The 19,637-nt window shown below is 32.2% G+C and overlaps 1 protein-coding gene and 1 long non-coding RNA gene across 5 annotated transcripts in view; one reads left to right on the top strand and one right to left on the bottom strand.

The window, feature by feature from the left end:
- The window catches only part of POSTN (periostin), a 42,332-nt gene extending 30,303 nt beyond the window's left edge, over window positions 1–12,029 (top strand). For 2 of the 4 annotated variants that reach the window (XM_025996832.2, XM_025996833.2), the window contains 6 exons: window positions 3,411–3,500; window positions 4,199–4,288; window positions 5,020–5,097; window positions 5,468–5,551; window positions 10,161–10,202; window positions 11,258–12,029. In XM_025996832.2, the coding sequence (XP_025852617.1) occupies window positions 3,411–3,500; window positions 4,199–4,288; window positions 5,020–5,097; window positions 5,468–5,551; window positions 10,161–10,202; window positions 11,258–11,295 (422 nt within the window). In that variant the 3' untranslated portion in view covers window positions 11,296–12,029. The remainder of the gene's footprint in view (window positions 1–3,410; window positions 3,501–4,198; window positions 4,289–5,019; window positions 5,098–5,467; window positions 5,552–10,160; window positions 10,203–11,257) is intronic. The other 2 variants (XM_025996835.2, XM_025996834.2) reach the window with 1 other exon arrangement.
- Window positions 222–13,762, bottom strand: LOC140593890 (uncharacterized). The gene is made up of 3 exons (XR_011994268.1): window positions 13,649–13,762; window positions 10,098–10,166; window positions 222–1,450 (listed from the first exon to the last, which is right to left on the bottom strand). It is a non-coding gene; the product is annotated as an uncharacterized lncRNA (long non-coding RNA).
- Between the last annotated feature and the right edge of the window lie 5,875 nt (window positions 13,763–19,637).

Here is a 19,637-nt window from a genome sequence, read left to right as displayed (position 1 = left end):
TAAATATTTCTATATCAATGGCATGCTCATGTAATTGTAGAATGCGGAATGCAAATTATTTAGTAGAGTAGATGGTGCATTCCTAATACTTTCAGTACATTTGCTTGTACTTGATTTCATTTGAACCTAATTGGCCATTGCATTAACACTAGTACCCAGATGAATCAATAAGTAAATGAACAAACAAATAAATCCTGAGCTTTTTTAAAAATTTGAATTAATTTAGTTTTTTATTTTATTTTATTTTTTTACTGAAGTTAGACTACACCAGAGTATTTTTTTGTAGCTTCATCTCCAATCTCCCCACATGGATGTCTTGTTATAAGAAGCTCTTCAAAAAAATACAGGCTTTTTTCATTCAACAATCTAAGAGAGCGTTGAAGCTATACATTGATGAAGGCTTTAAAAATTACAACCACATATGATATATTTTTAAGTTAGACTACCAGAAACAGAAGAGGGAATAAGTAGCTGGTGCAGTGAGTCAAACCTTAAGATTCTTAATTGCAGTCCTGAACTTCTACCCTTACTGTCTATGTTGGCCAACTCCAACATCTTTGATGCTATCTTCATTTCATGTATTTTAATTATTACCAAGGGTCAGACCTTAAGAATGATTTTTTTTTATGTCTTAAGTATTTTAATGTGGTGACACACCACAAAGAAAAGACCAAGTTTTCTTCTTTATTTTGTAAGAAGGATAGAAAGAGTCTTCCAAAAAAAAAAAAAAAAGAAAAATTCATGTTTTCAGTTGAATCTCAAAAAATTCTTATATTAATTATCTTTGATTTTGATATTTCTTCTCATTCTATCAACTGAGATGGTATTTTTAAACTAACATGCTAAATATTTCTATATCAATGGCATGCTCATGTAATTGTAGAATGCGGAATGCAAATATTCCGCATTTTTGTCTATTCCTTTAAAGGCAAACCTAGATTTACATTTAGATATTGGAAACATGTATGCAATAGTTTATTTCCTAGCTAATTAGTTATCTATATTTTTATTTCTTCTTAAGACCTAAAATTGATGTAGACTTTGAAATTTGTGCTTATCTAAAAAAAAAAATACTCTACTTGTGGTCATTTCATTGCTTTTATATTTTGATGAGAACTTGGTGTCTTAAGAAATTAAATCATAGAATTTTCTTGTTAACAAAATGTTTCTTGATCATTTTAATGAAAAATGATCAAATGGTCCTTGGTAATACATTTGTCTTTAACATTCTTGTGCGGTTTTTAAAATTAGATTCCCTAAAATTTTGTATAATCATAGATAGCTTCTGTAATCAAAATGATTCACATGTGCTGTTCTTATTTTCAAAGATTCCTATCTTTCCTTCCAAGCTTCTTCATTTATCTTCCCAATCTTTGTCAGTGGGAATCTACTATATTAATCTTTCTTCAATTAGGAACACAGTGAAGCATCAACTCTATCTGGGTTCTTCCTATAAAGGAAAAAGGATGAAAAATGGAGTCAGGTCACCTATGCATTAAAAACTCTTCAGTTCAAAAATTCAGAAGTTTTACTTCTGTGTAACATACTGAAGGAAACAAAATGATTGCCTTGGCAGCCATTTACAATTGTCCAGCTCTAAGATTGCTATTTGCATTTCATTCTCATTTAACTTTTGCAGGTTCTTTATTTTTTCTTTTTTTGCAGGTTCTTTAATGTTTCTTGAATTCTTACTAAATATTATAGGCTCCAAAACACAATTTTAAGATGTCTCTTATAGGGGCGCCTGGGTGGCTCAGTGGTTGAGTATCTGTCTTAGGCTCAGGGCGTTAATCCCAGGGTCCCAGGATTGAGTCCCACATCCGGCTCCCTGTAGGAAACCTGCTTCTCCCTCTGCCTATGTCTCTGTGTATCTCACATGAATAAATAGACGTTTTAAAAATTATTTATTTATTTATTTATTTATTTATTTATTTATTTATGAGAGAGAGAGAGAGAGAGAGAGAAAGAAAGAGAGAGAGAGAGGCAGAGAGGCAGAGACACAGGAGGAGGGAGAAGCAGGCTCCATGCCGGGAGCTGGACATGGGACTCGATCCCAGGTCTGCAGGATCGGGCCCTGGGCCAAAGGCAGGCCCTAAACCGCTGAGCCACCCAGGGATTCCTCTCATGAATAAATAAATAAAATCTTAAAAAAAAATAAGTTTCTTACCCAATGTACTTAACCAAATTACAGAATTAAGAATAAATCAACTGAAATTCATTTCAACAAATATTTAATGAGCATCTTATTATTGTGCTGGGCACTCTACTAGGTACTCGTATTTTATCAAATATTAAAAAAAGATTTGATAAAAATCCCTGCCTTCATAGAGTGTAATGTAAGACGGTGTTTCTGAAATTTCAGTTTAAGCTTTCCCAATGAAATGTTGACTTGGATATTTTATTAACTCATTTCCTGTTCTTAAACTCCTTAAGTATATGTTCTTTTGAAATTTCTAAACCTTAAAAACGTGGCCTTAGATTTGATACTCAAGATCCCTTGATACCATAGTATGGTATGAAGTGTTCCTTATTTGAAAGAACAATTGTTTTCATTATTTTAGATTGTTCTAGACTAATTCTGGGTAATGGTGTACCTTGACAATTTCTGGACAAGCAAATAAATCCTCTCAAAGATAAAGCAAATATGGTGATATTCAACTGTTGAAGGGTGTTACAGTATGAGTTAAATGTACTGAACCTTACTCTTCTTCTCTGTGAAATAGTCTCAGTTAACTAATGTAGTAATCAGCTTTCTAACATTCAAAATGATTTTCTCTGGGAGCAAAATCATTTTGGAAGCCAAATGCAACACTGTTTAACTTTTGTATTTGAAGGACCATTTAATTATTAATTAGCAAATTCTTGCATCATTTTCATATATAAGGTAAGTACTCAAATTTATTTTCACATAAAACCTGAAATTCCGTGCCTTAAATATAGGCATAAAGTTGAAAATTTTAAATGTTCAGTCTTACCTCCATTGGATAAAGTGTACAATACTAATTAAAATTTTAATTTAATTTAATAGGGAAAGAGTAATCGATGACCCCACTATAGTAAAGTAAGATCTACACTAGCTATCATTAGAGCAACTCAAATTTGTACATATTGTATGATGCACAAAGTACATAATACCTTGTGTGATCCTACTTTATAACTACAAACAAATGGATGGAAATGCTAACTGCTAAAACAGATGAAGGTAATTTTAACAGCATACCAGTGGATTGAGCCATTTGTTCTCATAAATACTGCCTAATTTGAAGACAATGGGAAATTATTAAAACTGATTTCATAAAGGCTGAGACCACTTGTTTGAATAACATCAAATGTTGAAATAAATTTCCTGTTCTGCTAAAGTTAAAGAACCGCTTTAATGTGATAATTTGTCTCCTAAAACAATGATTCAGGACCCACAATAACAAAGGTCAAAATTGAAGGTGAACCTGAGTTCAGACTGGTTAAAGAAGGTGAAACAGTAACTGAAGTGATCCATGGAGGTACGTTATGTGTATTTCTTAAAGCCTAGTTAGGGCCACTGTGATTATTTTGAAATAGTGTTGGTTAAATATATTGAATATTTGATGTTTTCTCTTGACTTTTGTATAAATTATAGGAATATTCACTTCATTTATAGGTTCTTCCCATTGTTTTTTTTTTAATCTCTTCCAAGCAAATAAAATACACTTTACCTTTAATGAGTTAAAGTAATTTAACTACTTGAAATTAATTTACCCATTAAGTTACCAGGTCCAATAAAATAGTCATTACTGTGTAGATGCCAGTGATGAATATGAAATGTATGATAACAATAATATCAATACAAAGAAATCTATTGGACTCAGTAGAAAAAATGGCCATTATGTTAACATTACTATTAAGTCATTGATGAGATTTATGATAGGGCTCTCACTCTAATTATGTATAATTCCCTGGATTCTCACTAAATACTCATTCCACAGTCAGAAAACAAATATGACGTGGAGAATTAGCTTGCCAGCTGGCTCTCTCCCTCACCCAGGATTCAGGACGTAACACTACCTTTTAGATGTTTGTTGAATCTGCTCGAGATATGTCCTCAAAATGATTATGATTGAATTCTAAATGGTATTGCTTCAAGAAACATATTTAATCATTAAAATGGCAGTTTAGATACCATAAGGGATACATCAGCTTGTTTTTCTTCCCCTACTTTTAGAGCCAATTATTAAAAAATACACTAAAATCATTGATGGAGTGCCTGTGGAAATAACTGAAAAAGAGACAAGGGAAGAACGAATCATTACAGGTAATCTTTGATTCCGAACATGGAACTCTGCCTAAATTATAAAGGTAAAACCATAGTAAATCTTAAAATATCTCTCTCTATAAGAATCATTAGAGAAATGGACTAAGTCATTTTCATGGTGGTTACTGAAGTTATTTCTTTTTGGCAGAAACGTAGATTACATATTATTCTAAATATGTAATCTATGTTTTTCTCTGAATTGAAATTTGTGGATAAATCTATAAGCATGCATTTTCATTATGCAGATTCATACATGATATATAATATTTTAACTTTGCTATTTATTAATGAGTTAATAAATCCTAGAAGAAAAACCATTCCCTCCTTTGATTTTCTATTTTGCTTAAGGCCTACACTACATCTCTACATGCATATATAGGCAACATTGTGTAAGGCAATGGATCCATAATTTTAGTGAATCTCTGTGTCAGTCTCCCACTAATGAATTAGCCTAAAATTCTTAAATCAGCTATTTTGCAAGTCTTTGTTTAAATGAGCAGTCAGCAACTATGGCTTGTGCCACCTACTTATGTAAAGTTCTACTGGAACCCAGTATGACCATCCCTTCATTTAATGTATATAACTATTTTCATCCTGCAGTGACTAGTTGAATAGCTGCAACATGAGTCGTATGGCCTATAAAGTCTAAAAATACTTACTATCTGGCCCTATAGAGAAGAAGTTTGCCTACCGCTCTTTTAGACCTTTTTTTTAAATTGTCTTTCTTTCAGGTCCTGAAATAAAATATACTAGGATTTCTACTGGTGGTGGAGAAACAGAAGAAACTCTGAAGAAATTGTTGCAAGAAGGTCAGCATGTCTAGAAAAATAAGAATGTAACTATACCTAAGCTATCTGTTTCAAAGTCTAAAATAATTGTTGAGGCCTTTTATATACTTTCTACTTTATGTCATTCCTTTGTTCGAATTCCATGCCAACACATGAAAAACGTCCAAAGATAGAGAATTAAACTCAAATGACAGTCATATTGATTGTTTTGTTATATATTGTTCAATAGCTTTATAAAATGTTGGCTTATCAAAAACCGCACTACAACTGGAGAAAGAATCAAGTGTTGGTCTGGAATTCATTGTTAGCCAGATGTCATTATACATCACATCAAGTGCCCTGTGTTTTTATTACATAAACCAATTTCTGCTATAAACATGTATCCTCTTAGAGGTCACGAAGGTCACCAAATTCATTGAAGGTGGTGATGGTCATTTATTTGAAGATGAAGAAATTAAAAGACTTCTTCAGGGAGGTTAGTAAAAGGGAAATAACTAACCCGCTTAACAGGTCCTGGAGACGGAGTTCTTCAACTTTTTAAAGACTAAGCATTCAGGTTTTTCTTTTAATAAGATTGAAAAAGACAACATGATGTGCTGTCTTAAGAGATTGATTGATTTGATAATAGTTTAAGTAATAATAACAAAGAAATGATTACTAGCTTAAAGTCTTTAAAAAGTTCTAAGGTATAAAACTTGGGGAGCAATGAATATTTTTTTTCTTTGATACAGATAATTGTAAGGATATTTCAAGTATCTGGCAAGGGAATACTTTTCAAATTGGTAGTTTTTTAAAGAAGCCCAAATTGACATATATTTTATATTTAAAAAAATGTATTCACTGCCCCCAGAACAATAATAAAAGGCATGTGTATGGATTTTTTTAAATGCATAGATCTAGCAAAAAAAACAGTGCATTCAGTAATTTTCTTTTCCAAACTACATTCGTGAGAATGGGTATCTGTTTCTTCTAACAGTTTGAGTGATAATCTATACCTAGATATGTAAATTATTTTGCATATGAAATTAATCTTTAAAGTATGGAATGTTCTCTGTCTGTGGCATTAAAATGAACTACTTTTAAAAGCAAAAAAGAAAAAAAAAGAATTCAAAATCTTACACAAACTATAAATTATAATTATTCAAATAGTAAATGCTAATAAAACATAATTTGGGTAATTGGCATTTGAAAATTGAACATCTAGTTCATTTTACTACAAAAAAAGTATTTAGATGACAAATTAAAGAAACAAGTTTTAAATTATTCAGAAAAATCAAATATGTTTCCTGAAATATACTATGAATTGAGAAGCACAACTGCATTTCAGTATTTATCCAAAATATCATCCAAGATGGCTTTTCTGCTTAAATTGTATCCCTATGTTCAAGATGATGTAAATTCTCTTGGAACCATGCATATTATAGGTAATTGTTTCTTTATTCTTTACTTTAACATAGGTAAAAATCTCTTTATATAGTGTTGAGAATGTTTGGTAATAAATAATTTTTATTGAACCGATGATTGAATTTCCCCTCTATAGGAAAATATGTGTCTGAAAAATACAAGATTTCCTTTCAGACTCCAGGGAGTGTGTGACACAGCCAAAGCCATCAAAGATTGGAGGTTTTCTGTATGATCTAATACAGAATTCACTGATCTATTCACAAATGTTTAATTGCTGGTAAAACAAGGATTGGAGGGAAGAGGTGAAGATATTATGAAGATTAAATTGAATTCTTTTTTTTTTTTTAAGTTTTTACTATAGTAGGCAGCTTTGTAGAATGGCAGTGCTTTTTAGAGAATGAATCAATTAGTAGCTGCACCAATATATACATCATTTTACTTTATTTAGGCTTAAACTTCAGGTAAGTATGTTTTCCTCTCCTTTAATAAGTGCCACTTTACAAATTGACTACAAACAATGAACTAAGTACATAACAATAACTTTAGGCAAAAGAAAACATATCTGCTAAAGAATATGATATTCAAATTTTAGCTAATGAAATCTTTCTTTAACTCCTGTTTCTTTTATCCCAGAGGGTTGATTCTTTTAGTTCCCAACATTTGGTTTCTTTACACATCTATAAAGCATTAATTTCCACAATGCCACATCATAAGTTCTTTATCAAAACATTTCTAAGGTTTCTGCACATAATAAAGACAATATAAGAAGTATAGTTACTTGTATCTGGACACTAATTGGGCATGGTAGGTTTTTTTTTTTTTTCTAGCCCTTAAAATCAATGGGTCATCACTGAGTTACAAGTGTCTAGATCCTGAGACTCCTATTTACAAAGAAGCTGCTATGAATAAAGATTATATCCTTGCAAGACTGGCCTTTGTTCTTTCAGAATACAGATTATTGATCTCTATCCAAACTATAGTCTTTTTTTTTTTTAAATGATGGATCTACTAGACAAGGACTTTATTTATTTTTTTTGTTTCTGTTTTTGCTTTTTATTTTTATTTTTCTTTTTTAAAATAAATTTATGTTTTATTGGTGTTCAATTTACCAACATACAGAATAACACCCAGTGCTCATCCCGTTGAGTGCCCCCCTCAGTGAAAACTATAGTCTTTATCTCAAAGCTTGGAGTTTTCAATCTACACTGCTCATAGTGGTACATATAGTACATTTTGATGAGTTGAGTGTATTCCTCAATTATTTTAGTCATGACTGGTAGCATGGCTAAGGGTCCTTTTGGTCCAATATTGTGATTTATTGCTGAAGTACTTCAGAGCCCTTAACTCGAAAATATTCTCATGAAATGTACAGAATTTCACATTTATCTTAGGCAAAGCTATATTTACTGAACCTACTAAAGTATTAAGGGAGAATATCAACCTATAGAGAAAGGAACAAAAAAGAAGTCATTTTAGATGGTTTTGACAAATCTGCCAATATAACATGTAAAGCCTGTGTAGGGAATAGGGTCTGGCTTGTAGGTCTGGCTTTTGATTTGGGCTCTAATTCAAACTACTTAAGTAAGTTAATTTTTCTACTTGGTTTCCTCATCTGAAAATGAGGATAGTAATGTTACCTACATCTTAATGATGTATGAAAAGTACTTGGAATAATGCTCTGCAAATACAAGCTCCCAGTAAGTATCACGACCAATTATATTTACATAATAAACATATAATATAAACTTACGATAGTAATATTTTACACCTAACTTTAATTTCTGAGAGCCATAGCCATATAAACATGCAAATCTTATAAATAATTGGGCTGAAGCATTTTGCATGTTTCACGAAATGTGGTAGGGAGGGACATTCATATGATTGGTTTATCTTCCAATCATTTGTTTCTCTCAACATGATATGACTCTCATTCATTTTGAGATAGCAGAAAACCATTCGAGACAAATCTGATTTTCTGCACTTTATTCATGCTTTCATCTAAAGATGTTTTTTGCCATAATTAATACTTCTTATTTTAGTATTATCATAGCAAAATAGTAATAAATTAACAAATTACTTAATTGGATGTTGCCAAGTGTATGAAAGAAAATCTGAGTGTAAGTGCTTCTTTTGAAATGTAATGTCTCAAATACTTCTATGACCTTGTTTTAAATTATACAATAACTGCCATTTGGAGTTTAATAAGGCTATTATAAACAATAGTCTGGGACGCCTGGGTGGCTCAGTGGTTGAGCACCTGCCTTTGGCTCAGGTCGTTATCCTAGGGTCCAGGTATCGAGTCCCACATCAGGCTCCCTGCAGGGAGCCTGCTTCTCCCTCTGCCTGTGTCTCTGCCTCTCTTTCTGTGTCTCTCAATGAAATCTTAAAAAAAAAAAAATCTTAGTCACTGAATAAAATTTAGACCCAGTCACTGATTAAAATTTAGACCCATCTTTTCTTTACTATATTTTATAAGCCATTATTTTGTTACCAAATAAACCTGAAAGTAATAAAAATATATCAATTGGAGCATATTCCATAATTTAGGCTTTCCTATCTCAAGTAAACTTTCCCCTACTATCCAATCTAATGAGGTTTTCTATGGTTCTGTATTCTACTATTAATATGATATTATAAATGGTTATAAATCATATATTTTGTGGAGAAAAAGAGCATGTTGGAATGTGCCACATAGAAACAAACTTATTCAAACATTTTAAAAATGTTTCTTGGTGACATACAGCCAACATTACTGTTGGTGGGAGTTTCTTGCTTTACTTTTTAATGGAATTTCAGAGAATTGAAAAAATATATATAATAGAAACATCTTTACCTGATTGACTATAGATAATATATAAACGCAAAAAGTCAAAATTTGGAGAAAAATATTTTTTAAAGGTAAGCAGAAAAATGAAGTCACTGTAGGAACCACATTTATTCTTTGATCTTAAGCATCCATTAGCAGAGTGAAAATGTGAATTAGGTTAACTGATGAGTTAAAGAAAAACAAAAAAAATTGGAAATATTTTGCAACTATAACAACAAAAAACTGCACAGCTCTGAAACACCTGAAATTCTTAAATAAGAAAACTTTTATTATTTTTATTTTATTATTTTTAACTAATTTTATAAATGGTCTTGTAGGATTAAAGTCAAATTTGGCAGTATGTTGGCACACATTTCCTGAATCGTTTAATATTATATTTCTAGAATTATTAGGCCAATGCTATTGTCCTCATGTTCTAATTTAATCATGAATTAATTTACAAGGAGAATTTTACAGAGGCAGAAGTCTGATACATCACAAATAGGAGTGACTGGAGAAATGACTGGATATCTCTGAGAAGATACTTCTGCTAAGCTTTATATAATGTTAAATATCCCTTCATCATAAAGCAATGCTTTTTACTAAAAATTGAAAAAGTCATGTAAGTCACTTACTCTGTGGGGCCCCAAATACAATAATGAAACAATGTTTTGCAAATAGTGAGCATTCATTTTGATATGTAGAAAACAAACGTCTGTGTGTGGCCAATGAAAAAGTTCCACTATTCCAAAAGAAAATCTACATGTTTAAGCAATGCATATTTTAAGACTTCATACTTTTCTTTACTTACGGTCTCTTTTCTGATGTTAGAAATAATTTCAAAGTATTTCTCACTACAACTCTTTAATTTTAGACACACCTGTGAAGAAGATACAAGCAAACAAAAGAGTTCAAGGTAAATATATTGATAGTAATGTGCATATGGCACACATGTTTTGTTATGTTAAGAAAAGTCAAAGGATAGAGTTTTAATATATTTTATTGGGCTTTATTATCTTTTAGGGAGAAAAGTTAGCAAATTTGAGGCAAAGTATTTTGATGACAAAAATCAGAAAATAAATTATTCATGCTCTGCACTATTAGTAAAATCTAAGGATAGTGAATGTTAAAGGAAAGGCAATTATACTCATGTAAACTGCTAGATTTTTGGAACCACCGAGGTAGACTCAAGTAGAGTTAAGTTAAAAAGAAATCCTTGAATAAGAGCCAAGCAACAGTCGGTTGCTAGTGAACCTGAACTCTCTAAAAATGTTATTATTTGAGATCAGGCTATAGTTTACTTGAAACAAAAGTAAATTTACTTGAAACACAAGTAAATTAAAATTTTTACACATATAGAAAGTTATTAATATAACTTTGTACAAAATTTTGATATAATGTGTAGATTATACACATGTATATATCACCCATGCACTATAATTTTTTTTATAATTATATTTATGTGCATTTTCTAATCTTTCACTTAAGTTACCTTGCATTTTGATACATTAAATAATCAAAGATTTTCCATGTGGAACTTAGAGTAAGTTACAAGTTTGGAACTTCTAAAATAATTACATATTAATGGTCAAAAGAAATTGCAAGGCTTATAAATGCACTACAGGTACATCTGATTTTAAGCCAATCCAATGTAGACATTTGAAATAAAAATCAATTGCACAAATGATTTCTAACTGAAGGTTCTGTCAGGGATTTCTTCTACACATCCTAATCCATCCAAATTTCCAAAAGAACTAAAATTCTCAAACTTTATTATTTTCATATACTTTTGATCAAAAGATAACCTTGAATTTATCCTCATAAACAGAGGATATAACTAAGAAAACATAATGTGTATTACAATAAGAAATGATGGTCTTTATGGATATAGTCATACACAAAATACCACATTATTAAATTCTAAAGTTCCATCACATTTACAATCTATGCATTCTCCCTTCTTCCTAACAGGATCTAGAAGAAGATCAAGAGAAGGTCGTTCTCAGTGAAAATCCAGCAACCAGACAACAAAGTTTATACAACTCTAATCAATAACCTGATCTTAAAGGATAATTATGAGAGCCACATTGACTTCAGGAAATGAACCACCAGCACAAAAAAGCAATCATTGAACACTTCTGAATACAAATTTCATCTTTTTTTTTCCTCTGAATGAAATTATAGGGTTAGTCTCCTGTGGGATAGGAACTGAAGGAAATAGAACACCATATATACAGGTTTTTACATCCTGACATTAAAAATTCTAGCTAACTTTGAAATCCATCAAAGAAAATTCTTGTCAAAGGATTTCTTATAACTTAAACCTCACATTCAATTAAGAAGATTGAATCTTGAATCTAAGAAATAGATAAAATGTATGCAAGCAGTTACTTCTCCTTGGGAAGCTAATTTATAAAAATGGGTGCTCAGTATTAAAAAAAAAACAAAACTTTTACAATAAAAGGCTTTGCACATTTCTAATACAATGTGGGTTTACCAGTAAATTATGTTACTTGTACAACTAATTTTATACTCTTGAAATCTTTGTCATATGCTTTTTGGAATACATATTTTTTTCTCAAACATTTCAATAAAACTTTTTTTTTCAGTTATAAACAGATTACTTCAAATTGGGTAGTTCAGAAAACTCAAGGTTTAAATTAATAAGTGATTTGGACTTGGGAACAGGACTTTATACCTCTTTCTTTTTATAACAAATATTCATTAAAGGAAATTGAATGAATTTATTGTTTCTTGAATTTTTAAAACTATTATGTTATATAAAGAATCATTACACAATAAAGCAATCATTTAAGCATCAACTGAGTAGTTAACATAACCCTAGAACCATGGTAGGTTGTGAAGAACCAAAACATGAATCAGACAGGTACTGTTCTCAAAGGGTAAAGAGACAAATCACCAATAATTCACAATGCACCATAAGCTGTAGTAGAAAATAAACAGTACCACACAAACACAAGTATCAATCAATTTTTCCTAGATTTTTGTTAGATATAGGAAAAGGCACAGAGATGCTCCTAAGTTAACTAAAACTGAAGTAATTTAAGAGTCCACTGCATGTCAAAAGAGGGGAAGAAAAATATTTGCAGGAAACAATAAAGAGATCAGTTGATTTACTCAGATCTCAACAAGTACTATCTTCACTTGGTCTAATTGAAATAAAAGCAACTGGGGAACAGAATCCATACTGATGAGAAACTGAGTAGTGACGTGTAATAATATACCAAGCTTGTAAAACTGAGGAAAGACAGACTAGAGATACCAGTCTTGATCACAGATTTCCAGCTTGGATCAGAGGTCCAGTACTAAAGTACCACTAAGGAATCTGGAAAATTTTTGAGTAGGTGAAAGCATTGGTTCTTGGAGATGCAATTGGGATGAGGAAGTAAAATATAAAATTCTGGCAGTGACTCTTACTGCAGAAGTGCTCAGTAGCCTTGGTTTTCCAGAATGCTTTCTAGTCTGGGATAGTGGTGAGATTTAGGTATAGCATTTAAAACCCCTACCAGGGGCAGCCCAGGTGGCTTAGCGGTTTAGTGCCACCTTCAGCCCGGGGCAGGATCCCGGAGACCCGGGATCGAGTTCCGCGTGGGGCTGCCTGCCTGGAGCCTGCTTCTCCCTCTGCCTTTCTCTCTCTCTCTCTCTCTCTCTCTCTGTCTGTCTCTCTGCCTGGGTCTCTGCCTCTCTCTGTGTCTCTCATGAATAAATAGGTAAAATCTTTAAAAATAAAAAATAAAACCCCTACCAGGAAGCAAAATGGCCCAGCAGATCAGTACTTATATAGAGAATGTTGGGACTTTTATCTCAACTGAACAGTGTGGCCATGATCATCCCAAGGTGGTTCAGAGGACGTGGTCATATAAGGTGGTACTGATAGAATATACTAAGCATTCATCAACAAAGATGAATGTTTCACACACATCATGTTGTTCATGAGCCTCTTGAAATCCCAAGATAATTGCATTGAACAAATAGTAGGTCAGCTTATCCATTTTGCCCCCTTCAGGGTTTTCATTTGATGATGAGCCAGGTGTTCCAGAGTTGGACTTTAAATATGCTAGTCTGGGACAATAGGAATGAGGTTAAAGTCTTTTTAAAGACTGATAATTTTAGAGCCCTGCCTTTTTTTTTTTTAATTCCACCAAAAGAGAAAAAAGAAATCAGTTTTGGTTAGTACACATACAAAAATCTAGCATAACTCTCTGGTGAAGGACAGTCTTTCAAATGACACATGTAAATATATTTAAAGGTAAATTTTATAGAATTATTAATAAAATTTAAATAAAGAAAATAATACAAATAAAAAACAAAACAAAATTTAAATATATGAAGATGGGGCACCTGGGTGGTTCAGTGGGTTAAGCGTCTGCCTTTGGCTCTCAGGTCATGATCCCAGGGTCCAGAGAGCCTGTTTCTTCCTCTCCTTCTGCAACTCCCTCTGCTTGAGCTGTCTCTCTGTCAAATAAATAAATAAAATCTTTTAAAAGTAAAAAATAAAAAATATGAAATAAAAAAATAAATTTAAACCCCAATAATAATTTTAAAGTAGATAAATAAATAAATAAATAAATACCCTACTCAAATACCTTCTATAAATTGAAGAGCAGAGTAGTATGTGGTTTTACATGCAATATTTAATCCTTCAAAAATTTTGAAGTTTTATTATCTCTAGTTTTATATGAAAAAATGAGGCTCAATTAGTTAATGTAACTTTTTTTGCCTTATACTCTTCAATCATGCCATCAATCAAATTACCACATGTCTATCACACAAGTACAAACTTGAGTATAGCAAACACATCTGTTTTTGCAATTGTGCAGATTCTGTACTGATTTCAGCTTTTTTTCAAACTATGCTCCTCACAAGTGCCATACAGGTTTGAGCACACTGATGTTAGGACTGCAGTTTCAAATAAGCCTTCCTGTCTCCAAGCAACCACTGATCTACTTTCTGTCACTCTAGATAATGGCATTTTCTAGACTTTATATAAATTGAATTACACAATGTGCATGGCTTTTTCTTTGTCTGTCTTTCCAATCCTTGGGATTCTATGTAGGAGTGGAATGACAGGACCACATAGAAGGTAAATAATTAAAACTGCAATACTTCTTCTTTAAAAAAAAGATTTCATTTTATTTATTCATGAGAGGCACAGAGAGAGAGATGCAAAGTTACAGGCGGAGGGAGAAGCAGGCTTCTTGCAGGGAGCCCAACGCAGGACTCGATCCCGGGTCTCCAGGATCATGCCCTGGGCTGAAGGCAACACTAAATTGCTGGGCTACCGGGGCTGCCCAAAACAAAACTGCAATACTTCAAAGGAGTTCTACTATTTTAAATTCCCCCGGAAGTATACGGGAGCTCCAGTTTCTCTTGCCAAGACTTGATATGGACAATCTTTTAATTTTAGATATCCTAATAGGTGTGTACTGGTTTAATTTGCATCTCCCTGATATATGCATTTCATGTGCTTATTGAACATTTGTATACATTCTGTGAAGTGTTTGTTCAAATCTTTCACAAATTTTTAATTGGGTTGGTTTTTTAAAATTGAGTTTTGAGGATTCCTTATATATTATGGCAATATATATGTACACATATACATATGTGGCTTATATAGTTCTATTACCTATATAAGGTGCACATATTTTCTCCCAGTATGTGGCTTATCTTTTCAGTCTCTTAGCAGACTTTATGAAGATAACAAAGTTGAATTTATCTTATTTTTTCTTTTATGGGTGTCATATTGAAGAAATCTTTTATTAATCAAAGTTCACAAAAAATTCTTATCTGTTTTCTTTTAGAAGCTTTACTAGATTTAGGTTTTACACTGAGGTATATAATTCATTTTGGTTTTTTTTTTAAGATTTTATTTTTTATTTTTTATTTATTCATGATAGACACACAGAGAGAGAGAGAGAGGCAGAGACACAGGCAGAGGGAGAAGCAGGCTCCATGCAGGGAGCCCAACACGGGACTCAATCCTGGGACTCCAGGATTGTGCCCTGGGCCAAAGGCAGGTGCTAAACCGCTGAGCCACCAGGGATTCTTCATTTTAAATTAATTTTTGTTTATGGTATAAGGTATGAATCAAAGTTGTTTTTTTTTCTCCTATAGATGGCCAATTATGCTAGCACCTTTCTCTGAAAAGATTATTCTTTGTCTATTAATATACCTTTACATCTTTGTCAAAATTACATCTATTATGAATCTATTTCTCTTTTGCTTCTTTCCACTCTGTTATATTAGTCTATTTCTCTATCTTAATTGAAACACCATATGACTAGATTAGTGTAATTTTAAATAAGTCACTAAATCAGGTAGGGTTAGTCCTCAAATTTTGCTCATCTTTTTCAAAGTTGATTTGGGTATTTTAAGTTATTTGCCTTTTCACATGGATTTTTAAATAAGCTTGGCAATTCCTACAAAAAAAAATAAGGTATCTGCTGAACTTTGAATTGAGATTATATTGGATATTTGGGTCAATTTGAGAATAATTGAAATCTTTATAATACTGTCTTCAAACCATTAATGAAATATATCTCTCAGTTTATATATAGCTCTTCCTTAATTACCTTAACAATGTTTTATTTGAGTATTTAGGTCTTACCAATGTTTATTTGAGTATTTAGGTCTTCTATTTCTTTTGTACTTTCCTCAAGTACTTAATATTTACTTTTATGGTATTACCAATGGCATTGATTTTATGTCAATTGATGATTATTTTCTGTTATTGATCTTATATTTAACAACTTTATTAAGCTCATCAGTTCTAGTAACTTTTTATAGACTACATCATATTTTCTACATTGACAATCATATTGTGTGCAAATGAAGACAATTTTACTTTTTTTGCAATCTGGATGCTTTTGACTAATTTCACTGATTGATGTTGAATATGAATAGTAGTTTAATGCTGAATAGAAGTAGCAAGAGTGACCATTATTTTTCTTCATGATCTTGAGGGAAAACATTCATTCAGTCTTTTAATCTTAAGTATGATGTTTAATTTGATGTTAGCAACACCGTTTTCTGTTCTTTCATAGATATCTATTACCAGGTTGATGAAAGCACTTTCCTTTTTTTAAGATTTTATTTATTTACCCATGATATAGATCTTTTGATATGATCATGTGGGTTTTCTTTTTTAGTTTGTTAATATGGTGAATTACGTGGATTTAATTTTGAATATTAAAACCTCATCCCATTTAAGTTATTCATTCTGGGATGAATTCCACTTAGTCATGACATATTCAGTTTGCGAAAGTTTTATTAAGCATTTTGACATGTATGTTCATAAGAGACTTGTCTATCATTTTCTTTTACTGCAATCTCTTTGAGTTTGTTATCATGGCAATGCAGGCCTCACAAAATGAGTTAGAAAGAATATTCTTCTCTCCAGTTTTTAGAAAGTGTCTATGTAGAACTGATAAATGTTTCCTCCTTAAATGTTTGGTAGAATTCACCAGCAAAGACATCTACTCTTACCATTTTCTTCGAAGAATGATTTTTAGACAAAAATTGAATTTTTAAAAATACCTATAGGTTGGGATCCCTGGGTGGCTCAGTGGTTTAGCGCCTGCCTTCAACCCAGGGAGTGATCCTGAAGACCCGGGATCAAGTCCCACATCAGGCTCCCTGCATGGCGCCTGCTTCTCCCTCTGCCTGTGTCTCTGCCCCTCTCTCTCTCTCTCTCTCTCTCTCTCTCTGTCTCTCATGAATAAATAAATAAAAATTAAAAAAAAAACCTATAGGGCTATTTGGATTATCTATTTCCTTCTGAATAGGATCTGGCATTTTGTATCTTTCAGGAAATTTGTTCATTTCAAAAAATTTAAAAATTTATTGGCATAATGTTCAAAATATTCCATTATTATCTTTTGAATAGTGATGTCACCTCTCAAGACTCATTTTGGTAATTTTTTTTCTTCTCTTTTTCCTAACCAATAAAGCTAGACATCAATCAATTTTATTGATTTTCTCTAAGGATACACTTTTAGTTTCATTTCTGTACTCTTCTGTACTCTTTCTGTTTTCTATTTCATTGATTTTCACCATCTATTATTGTCCTCTGCTTTATTTAATTTTAATTGGATCTTGATTTTCTAGTTTCTTAAGGTAAAAGCTGAAGTCATTGATTTAAGAACTTTCTTCTTTCTAGTACGAGAGTTTAGTGGCATAAATTCCTCTACTAAGTATTGCTTACTGGTATCTCACAGATTTTTTAATATATTTTAATTTTCATTCACTTCAACGAACTTTCTAATTTTCTTTCTAAATATGGTTAAAAATCAGTTATCTTTTTAAGAATTGAAATAATAAAATATCTATTTATACATGTAGTAACTATTTCTTGGGCTCTTTTGTCCTTTGGTATATCCATATTTCCATCTAGTATCATTTTTTTTTTCTAACATTTCCTTTAGTGCAAATCTGCTGGCGATAAATTTTTTCTGTCTGAAAAAGATCAATATTTTGCCTCTGTTTTTGAAAAATATCTTTGCTGGATATGCAATTCTAGATTGACAATTTTTATTTATGCTATTTTTAGAGATGTTATCTCACTGATATTTTTGCTTGTCTGGTTTCTTATTTCCTTTCTATATGTCGTTTTCCCCCTTTACACAACTGCCTCAAGATTTTGTTTCTATCATTGGTCTTGAAAAATTTGATTATGATGTGCCCTGGGGTGGTTTTCTCATGTTTCTTATTCCTAGGATGTGTTAAGTTTCTTGGACCTGTAGGTTTAGAATTTTTATCAAATTTGAATTCTTTTCAGTTATCAACCATTTGTTCTTTCCCCTTCTTTACATATATATTTGGCTGCTCTTAAATTGTAATACAGTTCACTGTTGCTCTTTCATTTTTTTTTAATTCCTATTTTTATCTGTGTGCCTTTCATTTTAGAAAGTTTCTATTTTTGTGTCTTCATATTCACTAACCCTTTCTTCTGTAACATAATTTGACCCTTAGGTCATACCACATTTTTCTTCTTTTTTGTTTTTAATATTTTATTTACTTATTCATGAGAGACACAGAGAAAGAGAGAGACAGAGACACAGGCAGAGGGAGAAGCAGGCTTCATGCTTCCATCGACGTGGGACTTGATCCCAGGTTGCCAGAGATTGTAAACTTTGCCTTGTTGGTTGCTAGATATTTGGTATTCCTATGCTATTCTTGAACTTTTCTCTAGGATGTAGTTAGGTTAATTGGAAACAGTTTGATCCATTGGGTTCTTGCAGTTAAGATTTGTTAGACAGGGCCAAATCTATGTATTATCTGGGACTAATTACTCCCTGCTATTTAGGCATGGCTTCCTGAATATTATTCCCAGTTTCCAGTGAATTATGATATTTGCCCATCTGGCTGGTGGGAACAGGTGTTACTACAGGCCCTGTGTGAATGTGAGGTTCTATTCCCTCTAATCCTTTCAGGTGGCTCTCTTTTCGCTGGTATTAGTTTCCACAAATGCATGTGTTCATCAGCAACTTGCAGAATACTCAAGGGGCCTTCTGAAGATCTCTGGAATTCTCTCTCTGTGCAGCTGCCTCCTCTCTAGGCCTCTGTCCTGTGAATTCTAGCCTTCTTGGTCTCCCTTCACTACTAGCTCCATCTCACCACCTCTGTGAGCATGCAGGAAGGACTCCATTTGGATTCCTACTGCCTGCAGTATAGACTGGAAAGTCTCTCCAAAATGCTAAGACAATCATAGAGCTTGCCTCATTTGTATCCTGCCTCTCAGGAATCACTGTCATTTGTTGCCTGATGCTCAGTGTATTGAAAATCATTCTTTGATAATTTTTAAATTGTTTTAGTCAGGAGTAAATCTAGTTTCTACTGTTCCATTTTTCCCAGGAGTGAAAGATCCTCTCTCATTTTATTTAGTTCTATTAACTCCATTTCATAATAATGAATTATAACTTTGTGTTTTTACTTATGTATTCCTTTATTTTTTAAAATTTCAATTCCAGTACAATTAACATACAGTGTTATATTAGTTTCAGATGTATAACATAGTGATTCAACAATTCCATGCATCATCCAGTGCTCATCACAACAAATGCACTTCTTAATCCCCAAACCCTATTTAACTGATCCCTTTAACCCCTTCTCCCCTGGTAACCATCAGTTTGTTCCCTGTATTTAAGAATCTGTTTCTTAGTTTCAATCTCTCTCTCTTTTTCCCACTTGCTTGTTTTGCATCTTAAATTCCACATATGAGTCAAATCATATTGTTTCTGTCATTCTCTGACTAGCTTATTTCACTTAGCATTGAACTCTAGCTCCATTTATGTTGTTGCAAATTGCAAGATTTCATTCTTTTCTGTGGCTA

Source organism: Vulpes vulpes, chromosome 9, assembly GCF_048418805.1.
Source record: "Vulpes vulpes isolate BD-2025 chromosome 9, VulVul3, whole genome shotgun sequence".
NCBI lineage: Eukaryota > Metazoa > Chordata > Mammalia > Carnivora > Canidae > Vulpes > Vulpes vulpes.
Note: the sequence above shows the minus strand (reverse complement) of the source record. Positions and strands in the feature narration are given on the sequence as shown.